Source organism: Gopherus flavomarginatus, chromosome 21, assembly GCF_025201925.1.
Source record: "Gopherus flavomarginatus isolate rGopFla2 chromosome 21, rGopFla2.mat.asm, whole genome shotgun sequence".
Lineage (NCBI taxonomy): Eukaryota > Metazoa > Chordata > Testudines > Testudinidae > Gopherus > Gopherus flavomarginatus.
In genome coordinates, this window is record NC_066637.1 from 10,938,775 (window position 1) to 10,951,509 (window position 12,735).

The following is a 12,735-nucleotide window of genomic DNA, read 5'->3' on the forward strand; positions in this document are numbered from 1 at the left end:
CCAAATGACAATTTTTTTTCAGCAGTTCATTGATACAGCCCGCAGCAAAGCAGAGGGCTGCAGATCTCCACATTCCAGCTGCAACACGTAGACTTATTAAAGTAAATATGTTTCTGACACATGCTCCCAAGAGAGCCAGAGGCCATAGAGCAGATAAGTATGGAAAAATTGATTGCATGGGAGACCTTGGAGCTAATAGGAAATTAAAAACACAGTTCTTAAGCCAATCAAAAAAAGCAAGAGTGTGTGCGTGTGTTAGGTATGTAATAAATATTGCAAAGAACATTTGTCTTTTTTCCCTCAGGTCAATAAGTGAAAAAAGTAATAACCAATGCTCCAAAAAAATCAACTTTCTGCAATGGAAATGTTGATGTCAGCAAAATACCTGCAAGCAATCTAGAGAAAGCAATAGCATTATCAACCAATCACAATTCAATTCCAGTTCTATGCAGCCAACCAAACCCTGTTCAAATTCACAAATCTGACCTAAATACGCACCGGAGCTTGAAAAGGTTCTTTAGAAGGATGTCAAGAGACTTATTTTAAAATATAAAATAACATCAGAACTAAAACAAAAGACTTCCATTGGTCATGTTTAAAAAGTTGTCTTCCTTTAGCCAATCATAAGCAGTGTCTGTCCCTTTGAGCCAATTGTAAATGCATCGCTAGCTTCGTCCTTGATAACACAGCCCAGATGAGTAGGAACAGTGTATAGGAACAGATGGCTGTCAGATGTGTTCAGAGAGTTGGCAAAGGGAAGCAAAATTAAAAGGAAAAGGGCAAGGGCTGCCATGGAAAATTAGGGGTGGGCAAAGGAACTTGTTAATGCTCTGCCATCCTCTATCTTCAGGAATCTCCTTGCCCTCTCCAGCTCTGTGTTGCTCAGACACCCTTTAATTACTGCCTTCTGTCTTCCGTCTCTGATCTGGAAAATGCCATCACCACGTCCTCAGCACCTGTAAGTACATATAAAAAAAATGGAAGCTAAGAGTACTGCATTCAGAGAATAGGAGGTGGGTTGAATTTCAGTAATCAACCCCCGAAATTCAGAAGTCATGAGGATTTTAAAAATATAACATTTTAGGTTCCTATTTGCCTTCTGATGTTGGAGGATTTAGGCTTCATGTTTTCAAGCTTCTCTCTGCAATCGTAAGGATTAGAATTTTTTTTTTTTAAACGGCTGCTGATATTCTCCAGTTTTCACATCCCTCCAGGAGCTGGAGCTTTTTAAAAAACCCACCAAATACTGAGAGAATTGGAAACACTGAAATTTGCAAATTCCTTGCTGGTCTCATCTTTCTTCAGATCCCTGCACTGCAAAAGGGCCTTGCTGAACTATCCTGGAGCATGAAGAATGGAGCAGTTGAATAAAAAGACATTTGGGAGTTGCTGCTCTATGGGTCGTTTTCTCCTTTAATAGGATGGTTTGGTTACTCTTTGTAGCCTGCCTTCATTATTCCTAACAGGAATTTCATTCACACTAGGACTGAACTGTTTTGTTAGGCCTGTTGAGAGACTTTTCATTGTCCATGGTTATAATGTGAGCATGTACGGCACCTTCCATTCAAAGGAACCGAAGTGCTTTCTAAACATTAATTTGGCCTCAACACATGTAAGGAAGGTAAATATTCTTCTCATTTTAAAGATGGAGAAACTGAAGCACAGTGGTTCAATAGCTTGCTTAGGGTCTCATGTGCCAAAACCTCCCAAATGTGGCATAGAACTGAGCAGAATCCCAATCTGTTGTTTTCCAGCCCTCCCTCGCCCACTGCATCCATATAAACCACTCCTTGTTTATTCCCAAGATAGTCCCAGACACCATCCGGGTGTTCTCTCAAATTTATTTCTGAAGACCGCTTATCTCTCACTTCTCTCTGGCTGGCTGTAGATATTTTTAATGCTGGCCAGCTGAGCAAATTCAGTATTTGCTACATGGTACAGCTGATAAGATACTGACAACTATAACTGCTCTTATGTCCTTTCACTGAGAAGTTGTTTATATTAATAGATACAGTGGGGGATATGTATCATATATGTGCATCCACCGGCTCACAATGAGTCCAAGGGTGGCCAGAGATGATCCAAAACTCAAGACACATTGGATTCTCACCTGGTAAGGTGTATAATTGAAGAACATAAAAATGGCCATACTGGGTAAGACCAGTGGTCTGTCTAGCCCAGTATCTTATCTTCCAACAGTGACAGGTGCCCGTTGCTTCAGAGGGAATGAACAGAATACAATTATCGAGAGATCCATCCCCTGTTGCCAAGTCCCAGTTTAGGGCAGTCAGAGGTTTAGGGACACACAGACCATGGGGTTGCATCACTGACCATCTTGGCTAACAGCCACTGATGGACATATCCTCCATGAAACTTATTTCTTTTTTTAATCCAGTTATATTTTTGGCCTTCACAACATCCTCTGGCAACGAGTTCCAGAAGTTGACTATACGTTGTGTGAAAAAGTGCTTCACTGTGTTTGTTTTAAACCTGCTGCCAATTAATTTCATTGTGTGACCCTTTGTTCTTGTGTTATGTGAAGAGATAAATAACACTTCCTTATTCACTTTCTGCACATTATTCATGATTTTACAAACTTTTATCATATCCTCCCTTAGTCTTCTCTTTTCTAAGCTGAACAGTCTCAGTCTTTTTAAATCTCTCCTCTTACAGAAGCTGTTCCATACCCCTAATAATTTTCATCGCATTTAATCAGTTCTAATACATCTTTTTGGAGATGCAGTGACCAGAACTGCACGCAGCATTCAAGGTGTGGGCATACCATGCATTTATATACTGGCATTATGAATTTTTCTGCCTTATCTCTCTCTTTCCTCATGATTCTGTTAGCTTTTTTGAGTGCTGCTGCACACTGAGCAGATGTTTTCAGAAAACTATCCACGCCGCCGCCAAGATCTCTTTCTGGAGTGGTAACAGCTAATTTAGACCCCATCATTTTACATGTATAGTTGGGGTAATGTTTTCCAACGTGCACTACTTTGCATTATCAACATTGAATTTCATCTGCCATTTTGTTGCCCAGTTTTGTGAGATTCCTTTATAACTCTTCCAAGTCAGCTTTTGATTTAACTACCTTGAGTAATTTTGTATCATCTGCAAACTTTGCTGTTATTAGGAACCTAAGTTGTGAGCCATGTTTAGCTTTCCTCTTAATTTTGTAGAGTTAGACAGCACTGATATGTGAGCATCCCTAAGTATATTAAGAGACAAACATTTTTGTTACACCCCTAACAGTAGCTCAGAGCACTGTTTTTGAAACTGAAGGCTCTGTTAACCCACAAAACAGGCTTGCCATGCTGTACGAGGTTCTCACACCGCAGTTCCAAAGTGCTTCAATCAAGACCTGAAGGAACCACCTGCAAGGTTCAGTCTCCATGACTTATTCAATCCTTGGCCTTTTGGCAGAGGCTGTCAGTTGTGGATGATCACATAATTCATGCCTAACAAAAGGGGAGAATTGAACTGAGACCTACCTAGCTCATTCCACATAAGCCCTGAATAGTCTCATTCACTCTGTACTGACTTGGGTGGCATTTGAACCTGTGATTTATAGGCAAAAGAATTTTCAGTTAACTATTACCCACATAAGCCCATGGAAGTGCCATGGAAAAATCATTCCATTCTAAATTATTTTCATTCTTCAAATGACATTTCCTCTTGGGCCATCCACAAACCAATCTGCTCTCTGGACTCCTAAATATTCAGATATGAGCATAAGGTGACATGTAAAGTTAAATGTCTTCAGAATGTTGGGGAAATGAGAGCATGTGGACTGGTTGTAAGGCAGTGCTATAAATAAATCCCTTTTGTCTAGATAAGGCCATAAAAAAGGGGTTAACTGTGCAATATTTTTAATCTGTTTCAGAACTTCCAGCCCTCAGAGACTCAAATAAAAGCAAATGCTGCTTTCATCTGTGGATCCCATAGCTCCAACTATCAAAATCACAAACTTAAAAAAAAAAAAAAAAAACAAAAAAAAAACAAAAAAAAACCGAGAACATACTCTAACAACCACAACCCACACAATTTCTGATATCTGACCAACCATTAAACTGATCCTTGCCATTTAAGTGGAACTAGATTACATGCACAGCATTTTTTTCCTTCAGGAACTAATTAGGTCTGCATGAGCTAATTATTTCCTTTATTTAGATTTCCTTTGAAGCCCCTAACTAAAGGGCTAGACTGCAGAGGAGGAAGCTTTGAGTGCAACCTTCTCATTGATTGTTCTCACTCCCCTCCCTAACTTAAATAAGACTCAGAGGCAACTCGTCGGTGTTCTTATTAGAGATGAATGTGAACCAAAATGCTGTAACCGAACACCACAAAATAAGAACATAAGAACCACCATATTGGGTCAGACCAAAGATCCATCTAGCCCAGCATCTTGTCTTCCCAATGCCAGGTGCCCCAGAGGGAATGAACAGAATAGGTAATCATCAAGTGATCCATCCCGTCGCCCATTCCCAGCTTCTCGCAAACAGAAGCTAGGGACACCATCCCTGCCCAATAGCCATTGATGGACCTATCCTCCATGAATTTATCTAGTTCTTTTTTGAACCCTGTTATAGTTCCAAAACCTCCTCTAATGACACCTCAATCTGGGATAGTTCCTCAGATTTGTCACCTAAAAAGAATGGCTCAGGTTTGGGAATCTCCCTCACATCCTCAACTGTGAAGACCGATGCAAAGAATTCATTTAGTTTCTCTGCAATGGCCTTATCATCCTTGAGTGCTCCTTTAGTATCTTGATCGTCCAGTGGCCCCACTGGTTGTTTAGCAGGCTTCCTGCTTTTCAAGTACTTAAAAAAAAAAATGCTATTACTTTTTGAGTGAGTCTTTGGCTAGCTGTTCTTCAAATTCTTTTTGGCTTTCCTAATTATATTTTTATGCTTCATTTGCCACAGTTTATACTTTCTATTTTCTGCACTAGGATTTAACTTCCTTTAAAAAGTGGATGCCCTTTTGCCTCTCACTGCTTCTTTTACTTTGTTGTTTAGCCACAGAGCTCTTTTTTGGTTCTCTTAATATGTTTTTTAATTTGGGGTATACATTTAAGGTGAGCCTCTATTATGGTGTCTTAAAGTTTCCATGTAGCACGCAGGGATTTTGCTTACGGTGCTGTACCTTGTAATTTCTGTTTAACCTCCTCATTTTTGTGTAGTTCCCCTTTGTGAAATTAAATGTTAGGTAAGTTTGGATTAGAGGTGAATGGGAGGCCTCCAAACATGACACAACTCAAGCCCAGAATCTTATAACAGAATCATAGAAATGCAGGGCTGGAAGGGCCTTCAAGAGGCCATTTAATTTATGCCCCTGTGGTGAGGCAGGACCAAGTATACCTAGACCATACCCGACAGGTGTTCATCTAACCTGTTCTTAAAAACCTCCAATGACAGGGATTCCACAGCCTCCCTTGGAACCTTATTCCAGGACTTCTATCCTTATAGCTATTAAGTTTTTCCTAATATCCAACCTAAATCCCCCTTGCTGCAGATTAAGCCCTTAATTTCTTATCCTACCACCAGTAGACAGAGAACAACTGATCACTGTCCTCTTTAAAACAGTCCTCGTGTATTTGTAGACTGTTATTCAGGATCCCACTCAGTCTTTTTTACTCAAAACTAAACATGACTAGTTTTTTTTTTTAAACCATTCCTCATAGGTCAGGTTTTCTAAACATTTTATCATTGCTCTCCTCTCCACTTTCAGAAAGACGTGGACAAATTATAGTGCTCAAAACAGGACATAATACTCCAGCTGAGGCCCCCCCAGTGCTGAGCCGAGTGAAACAATTACCTCCTGTGTCTTACGTATAACACTCCTGTTAACACACCCCAAAATGATATTAGCCTTTTTCTCAACTGTACCACACTGCTGGCTCATATTCAATTTGTGATCCACTATGACCCCTAGATCCTTTTAGCAGTACTACTACCTAGCCAGTTATTCCCCATTTTGTAGTTGTACTACAACTTCATAAGTGTAGTACTTAAAAACATAAGAACGTTTGCACTTTGCCCTTATCTTTACTGAAATTTCATCTTGTTGATTTCAGACCGATTTGTCAAGGTCCTTTTGGATTCTAATCCTGTCTTCCAGAGTGCCTGCAAACCCCCCTCCCATCTTAGTGTCACCTACAAATTTTATAAGCTTACTTTCCATTCCATTATCCAAATCATTAACGAAATAACAAATAGTACTGGACCCCGGATAGAGACCTATGGGATCCCACTAATATACACCCTCCCTCTTTAACAGTGAACCACTGACACCTACTCTGACTATAGTTTTTCAACGAGTTGTGGCCCTTTTTCATCTAGACCACATTTCCCTAGTTTGCTTATGAGGATGTAATAGGGGAGTGTAGACCCTTGTTAAAATCAAGGTACATCACATCTACTGCTTCCCCCTATTCATTAGGCCAGAAAACTTGCCAAATAAGGAAATTAAGTTGGTTTGGCATGATTTGTTCTTGACAAATCCATGTTGACTACTATTTATAATGCTATTATCCTCTAGGTGCTTACAAACTGATTGTTTAATAATTGTTCCAGTACCTCTCCAGGTATAGACCATTCAGTCTGATAATTTCTCATGTCCTTTTTGTTCCCCTGTTTAAAGATAGGTACTCGAACAAATTATTAAACAATCAATTTGTAAGCACCTACATAAGGTACTTAGGAAGGAGAAAAATCAAATGCACAAATGCAAAATAGGCTATAACTGGCTAGGCAGTATATACATACCAACTGCATATGAGCAAGACAAGCAAGGCAACGTTTAGAAAAAAAATCTGAACTGTCTTGAGCCAATCAATGGCCTCTGAATCAGTTTTCAGCTTGAGAAGACTTCTGGGGAGTCCAACATTAAAAACACAACCATCCAGCATGTCTGCAACATCCTCCACAGCAGCACAGGGTTGTCCTGAATGCACCAAGCATGGCTGATCTTGGCACAACTAATCATGCTACTTCCGCACCTGCTAAGTGGGCTCCAAAGGTGGTGTGGAATCCCGAAACAAGACAGCTGTTCATCCAGCCTGATGGTGATATAAGAGTTCCTGATAATGGCAGAGGCTCTCTCCCACTGTGTCTGCTACAGTGAGGGAGTGATGTTATCAGCTGGATTGAAAGCATGCTGGTAGGATTTCTGTTAGGCAGTTTGAGGTGAGGTGGATCCCATACATCCTTGAACAGTGGCAACTGGGGCATTTGCTGTATCTTGGTGATCAGTTTGTTGGCTGCATTCTGACCACTGGATGTTAGGTGGAGGAATACTGGCTAGGACTGGTAACCATGCAAGTTTTGTTGGCTTCAATGTTGCCTGTAATTCTCATGGTATGATTAATCTGTGTGTCTACTAGCCTAGTGTGGGCAAGGGTTAATCAAACTGAGGCACAATATTTGCCAACTGAGTAGCAGAGAGTGAGCCCCAAATTATGAAGTGTTTATCCATTAATTTAAGAGTAGGTTAGATAAATGTCTATCAGGGATGGTCTAAACAGTATCTGGTCCTGCCATGAGGGCAGAGGACTGGACTCGACCTCTCGAGGTCCCTTCCAGTTCTAGAATCTATGACTAATTCCCCAGGTGGACCATACACATTTGTTCGGGGGAGGGTTTCTGCTCTGAGTTATTTTAGTGAGATGGTATTTATAACCAGCCAACTGAGCCTACTGGATCCCAGTTACTGGGGATCTAAATAAGAACAAGGAAAACCTAAAAGTGTTGGCCCCTCCCTCAAGGCTAGGCAGTAGTACTGCTGAAAAGGATCTAGGGGTTATAGTGGATCACAAAGTGAATGAAGCCAACGTCAAGGAGTTTGAAAAAGGCTAATTTAACGCTGGGGTGTATTAATGGGAGTGTCATATATACAAGAGAGCAGGTAAATGTCTCACTCTACTCAGCCCTTGTAAGGCGTCAGCTGGAATACTATGTCCAGTTCTGGGTGCCACACTTTCAGAAAGATGTGGACAAATTGGAAAGCGGCTAGAGACCAAACAAAAGTGAAAAAAGTTGTAGAAAACCTGACCTATGATGACAGGTTAAAAAAAAACTGGTCATGCTTAGCCATGAGAAAAGACGACCGAACAGGGACCTGACAACAGTCTTCAGATATGTTAAGGGCTGTTATAAAGTCAACGGGGATCAGTTCTCCATGTTCATCAGTGGTAGGACAAGAATAGATAATCTACGGCAAAGGAGAGTTAGATTAGATATTAAGAAAAACTTCAATTTGCAAAGGAGGCTGTGGAATTCCCATTAATTGGAGGTTTTTAAGAACAGGTTAGACCAGGGGTCCGCAACATGGTGCCCGCAGGGGCATCTAAATGCATCAGCGTCCTGGCCGGCGGTGGAGCATCCACCGAAACGCCTCTGAATTTCTGTGGCGTTTCAGCAGCGACTCCTCTCGATGACGACACTTGCCGCCAACAAACGACATCATCGAGAGGCATTGCCACCAAAACGCCGCAGAAATTCGGTGCCCGCCAGACAAAAAAAGATGAGGACCACTGCGTTAGACTATCAAGGACTGTCTACATATACCTGATCCTGCCTCTCACCCCAGGGAGCTGGGCCAGATGACCTCTCGAACTCCCTTCCAGCCCTATATTTGTATGATTTTGTCCCTTTATGCTTGTGCTAGTCTTTTGCACTCAGCTGTAGCAAATTGTTCATGTTTCCACTGTTTGTAGGGTTCTTTTGATTTTCAGGTCATTAAAGAACTGCTGATGCAGTCACATCAGCCCCTTACTTGCTTCCCATCATCAGGATAGTTTAATATTCTTTAACATTGTTATCCTGAGCTTTGAGAAGGTGCTGGTGTGGATCTCAAGTTTGTAGTTTGGGCAAATTTAGAGGCTGATCCCTCCCAAACGATGACTACTGTGCTTTGTAAATTAACTCTCAGCCAGAATTTTACTGTCCAATAAGCTGGTTTAATTCATTCTTTATTCTGGTTTCAGAAGGCAGCACGGCTACCGCTCCTCAAAAAACCACCAAAAAGTTGCTCTGTTGTTTCCAGTTTTATCTGAGGATAGGAAAGTAACTTTTGAAGAATTTACACAGAGAAGCAAAGCAACACAAGACGCAAGTGGCACTGACAAACAGCAGCTGAGGTTATGGAATGAAAATACAGACATATATTCAGGCTGCATTTATACTAGAGAAACTACAATATTTGACATAGGGTACCAAATAGAACAGTCCTTCTAGCCCCTTTTCAAAACTGGTCATTCAGTTGATATGGAACAGCTCCAAGTTCAGTACCCATTGTAGCAAAACATACTTGACACCACATAAAATTAGGTGTCTCATACTACTGTGAATCTACACAGAGCAGCTCAGGGGTGTTGAACTGGTGACAGAAGTTGTATATTACAGCTTCTGTACCATGGCATTTTTCTTTTTTTAATAGCTGTGTTATACTGAACAAGGGTCCCCCTCTCTCACCCTTGAGATACCTCAGCTCGGCTTGGCTGGTGAAACTCTTATATCTCAGTTGCAGCTAAATCAGCTGGTCTCTGCGCTAACAGTGTTTAATGAATAGACAGTGAAGAACAAGAGAGGCTAATTGATTTGAGACAAAATTCTGTACAGTGAGCTGGAAAAGGGTAAGGAAAGAAAACACAAAGACAGGTTGATAACCAATTTTATTAAGACTTTAAAATACAGTTTGTACTGCACCCGTTTTATTGGAGGCTTGCACAGTACATTTTATCCCCATTTTATAATTGGGGAAACTGAGGTACAAATGGACTTACCCAAGACCACACAGTCAGTAGCAGAGCCTGGTACAGAACCTAGGAGTCCAGACTCCCATGTTCATGCTTAAATCTCTAGACCACAATTCCTCCTGCTAATGTAATTCAAAGAACAAAAGCACTGCTTATGACATTTATGTTCAGTAATTCTTTTACTCTCACGCAATTTGTTTTAAGTTGTAAATCCAAGAAGGGAATTAAAACCAGGGGCTAAGGAGTCATTTTCGTTTGCATGTGTTTTCTTTTTTAAAAATAAAGAGGTGCATCTTTTAACTATTACCCTCCATATCAAATAGGTATTGATTAGTAAGGATTCTAATAAGCATCATATGAGAAATTTAAACGCAGAGAGCTCCTGATAGTTGATGTAACATTGAAACGGTTAAACAGAACGGGCAGGACATTGCTTGATCTTGGCATCCCATGTCTTGGTATTTGCCCCAACTTTCCTATTGCCTTAATATACATCCCCCTTTAAACTAAAGGTGCCTTTGCTATGTAGTTTCAGAACAAGCAAGGTCTCCTAGCAACAGTAATATCACAGAATATATCACACCCAGCACAGCAGACAAGCTAGGTGGACTAACAGTTTTTGATTGTTTTCTTCATTTCTTCTCTTCTCAAAATTTAAAAAATTCTTGTGGTGGGTTTTACGTAAGTAGAGAGACTTATTTCAAGATAATCCACAAGCTCCTTAAGTCCCTCAACTGATTTATCTCTACAACCCAACAGTCCTAGCTTTCTATGCTGTTCCCTTGCACTGATCACTGTGGCCAGCATAGAGCAGCATGCAAAGCACGACAGGAGCAATAAATATCTCTAACCACACAGCAGATGCTGGGAGTTTTGCAGTTCACATTGGCTTTCTCAGTCAAATCACATCTCTGAATAGTATGTTCACAGCTTGCTAGCTCCTGTTCTAAATAGCTGCAGTAAAAATAAATATTCAAGGCAGTTTAGGCAAATACACATCATGGTTTCAGCAGCCCCACCCAGTGAATTGTGTGGGTCTCTCTTGGACTAGGAGCTTCTCTTTACCCTGCCATTTACTTGAACCTCCTACTGGGAAACAGACTGGGGCACAGGAAATGTCCATGTATTCCAATGATGAGGTGAACAAACAAACAAAAATCTAACATTAAGTCATAAGGTAAGTTCTATTTTGAAAGAAAGAAAAAAAAAACCTTTATAACCATGCTGAAGATCCTCAGTTGTTATTAATTTCACTAGAGCTTCATTTCTTGTGGCCTGACCTGAACAGGCAGTATGTCTAGTGACAACAGCAGGGGCCTTTAAGTCAAAAAAAAATCTGCTTTCCATTAACATAGCTTTTGGCCAAGTCACTGAACTTCCGTTTCCCTAACTGTAAAATAAACAAAATAACCACCTTTGTAAAATTCTTTGAGATCCTTGGATGAAATACAGTAAGTACATACAGTTTTTATTATTACATTAACCATCAAGAGTATGGCTGCCTTTTTGATATTCTTTAATACATTCTATATAATTTGACTGATTTGCTCTTTGTAAGTAGATGTAGGAGCATCTTTTGTATTATATTGCAATTTTCCAGTTCTAGCTGCAACTGAATCAGTTGCATGTGACTCACATATCTATCCCTTTTTTTCTACAAGTTATATTTAAGCTTGAAAATGTTTTCATGCACCTAATATAAACTGAGATCTCTCCAATCTAGCTGTTTCCTACAGTGCTGGTAATCTAGAATAATTGTAAATACCAGTCCTCTACCCAGGTAATTCTAACTCTTATTTGTTTTATTTGTTTGCCCATTTTCTCTTTAAAATGAGGTTTAAAAATTATTTTATGGCAACTCTAAATCTTATCCTATTATTTTGGGTTATATTTTTGTAAAGTGCTGTTTGTGCTCAAGGGGAAAAAAAAATCACATTTGTGTAAGTTACGAATTGTAATAGTCTTTGGTTATACATTTGTAAAAGGCACTTTACAAAATGAAACAGTCCCCATTTTCAACACCTAGGAAAATGAAGCAGAGAGAATAAATGACTATCAAAATCACACAGGAAGCCTGTTGCAGAGCGGGAATGAGGAGCTGAGGGGTGTGTATTTGTTTGCTGGGAGGATGGGGGGGAAGGGAAGCATGAGAAGAGGCAGCCTTTGAGGTCCTTCCATGTATCTCATCTTGTCATGAGGTGTTTTTCCAGCTCAGCATTCTGGTGTGGTAGTGCATATGCGGTCCCTATTGCTCTCACCCTTCCAGTAGTTTTTGATAAAGTTAATCAACACTGGATTTTTTACACAAACTTTAATAGCTTTACTGCCTCCTCCCATCCCTTTTTGATTCATGGGGTGATGTGTTCATATGTGGTAGTTACAGCCAAACCACGTTTGCAAGAGCCTCAAGCAACTGCAATTAAACATAACAATAATCCATCAAAAAACAGGTAACACCCCCCAGGGCAGCCAGGTGGATGGGTGAGTAAGCAGAAGGCACCACATAATGTACAACACAAAGAAATTTGCAGACATGTAATACTGATTCACAGATAGCAGGCCTGGAGGGTGAAAACAAAACAGAACATTCCTATCCTGCAACAGAAGCAAGTCTCTGCTGTATTCCAGTGCTCCCAACTATAAAGTCTAATAAATTGTGTAGCTAAGGCAGAAGGAGATACATTATTACAGAGAGCCACTGTTTGTCCAAACAGCACAAGCCATAAATAATTTATCTTGACAGGCTGTGAAATCTGAAGATGTATGTCCATGTTCGGCCATGAGCACATAACTATCCAGGGCTTAAATTCTCGGAGTATTTCCTCGAGCCCCCCATACCCCACCCCCATTAGGGGCTCCAAGATTCAGCTGCAGGGACGGGGATCTCAGGGCTTCAGCCCCGTAGGGAACAGGGGGTGTTGGGGCTTGGGGCTTCAGCCTGGCAGGGTGTGCCAGGGCTACCGCACGTTTGAAAA

At 40.6% G+C, this 12,735-nt stretch overlaps 1 protein-coding gene across 4 annotated transcripts in view; it reads right to left on the minus strand.

The window, feature by feature from the left end:
• Positions 1 to 670: 670 nt before the first annotated feature.
• The window catches only part of CTNNBIP1 (catenin beta interacting protein 1), a 66,354-nt gene continuing 54,289 nt past the window's right edge, over positions 671 to 12,735 (minus strand). For all 4 annotated transcript variants that reach the window (XM_050931458.1, XM_050931457.1, XM_050931455.1 and 1 more), the window contains exon 5: positions 671 to 956. In XM_050931458.1, the coding sequence (XP_050787415.1) occupies positions 898 to 956 (59 nt within the window). In that variant the 3' untranslated portion in view covers positions 671 to 897. The remainder of the gene's footprint in view (positions 957 to 12,735) is intronic.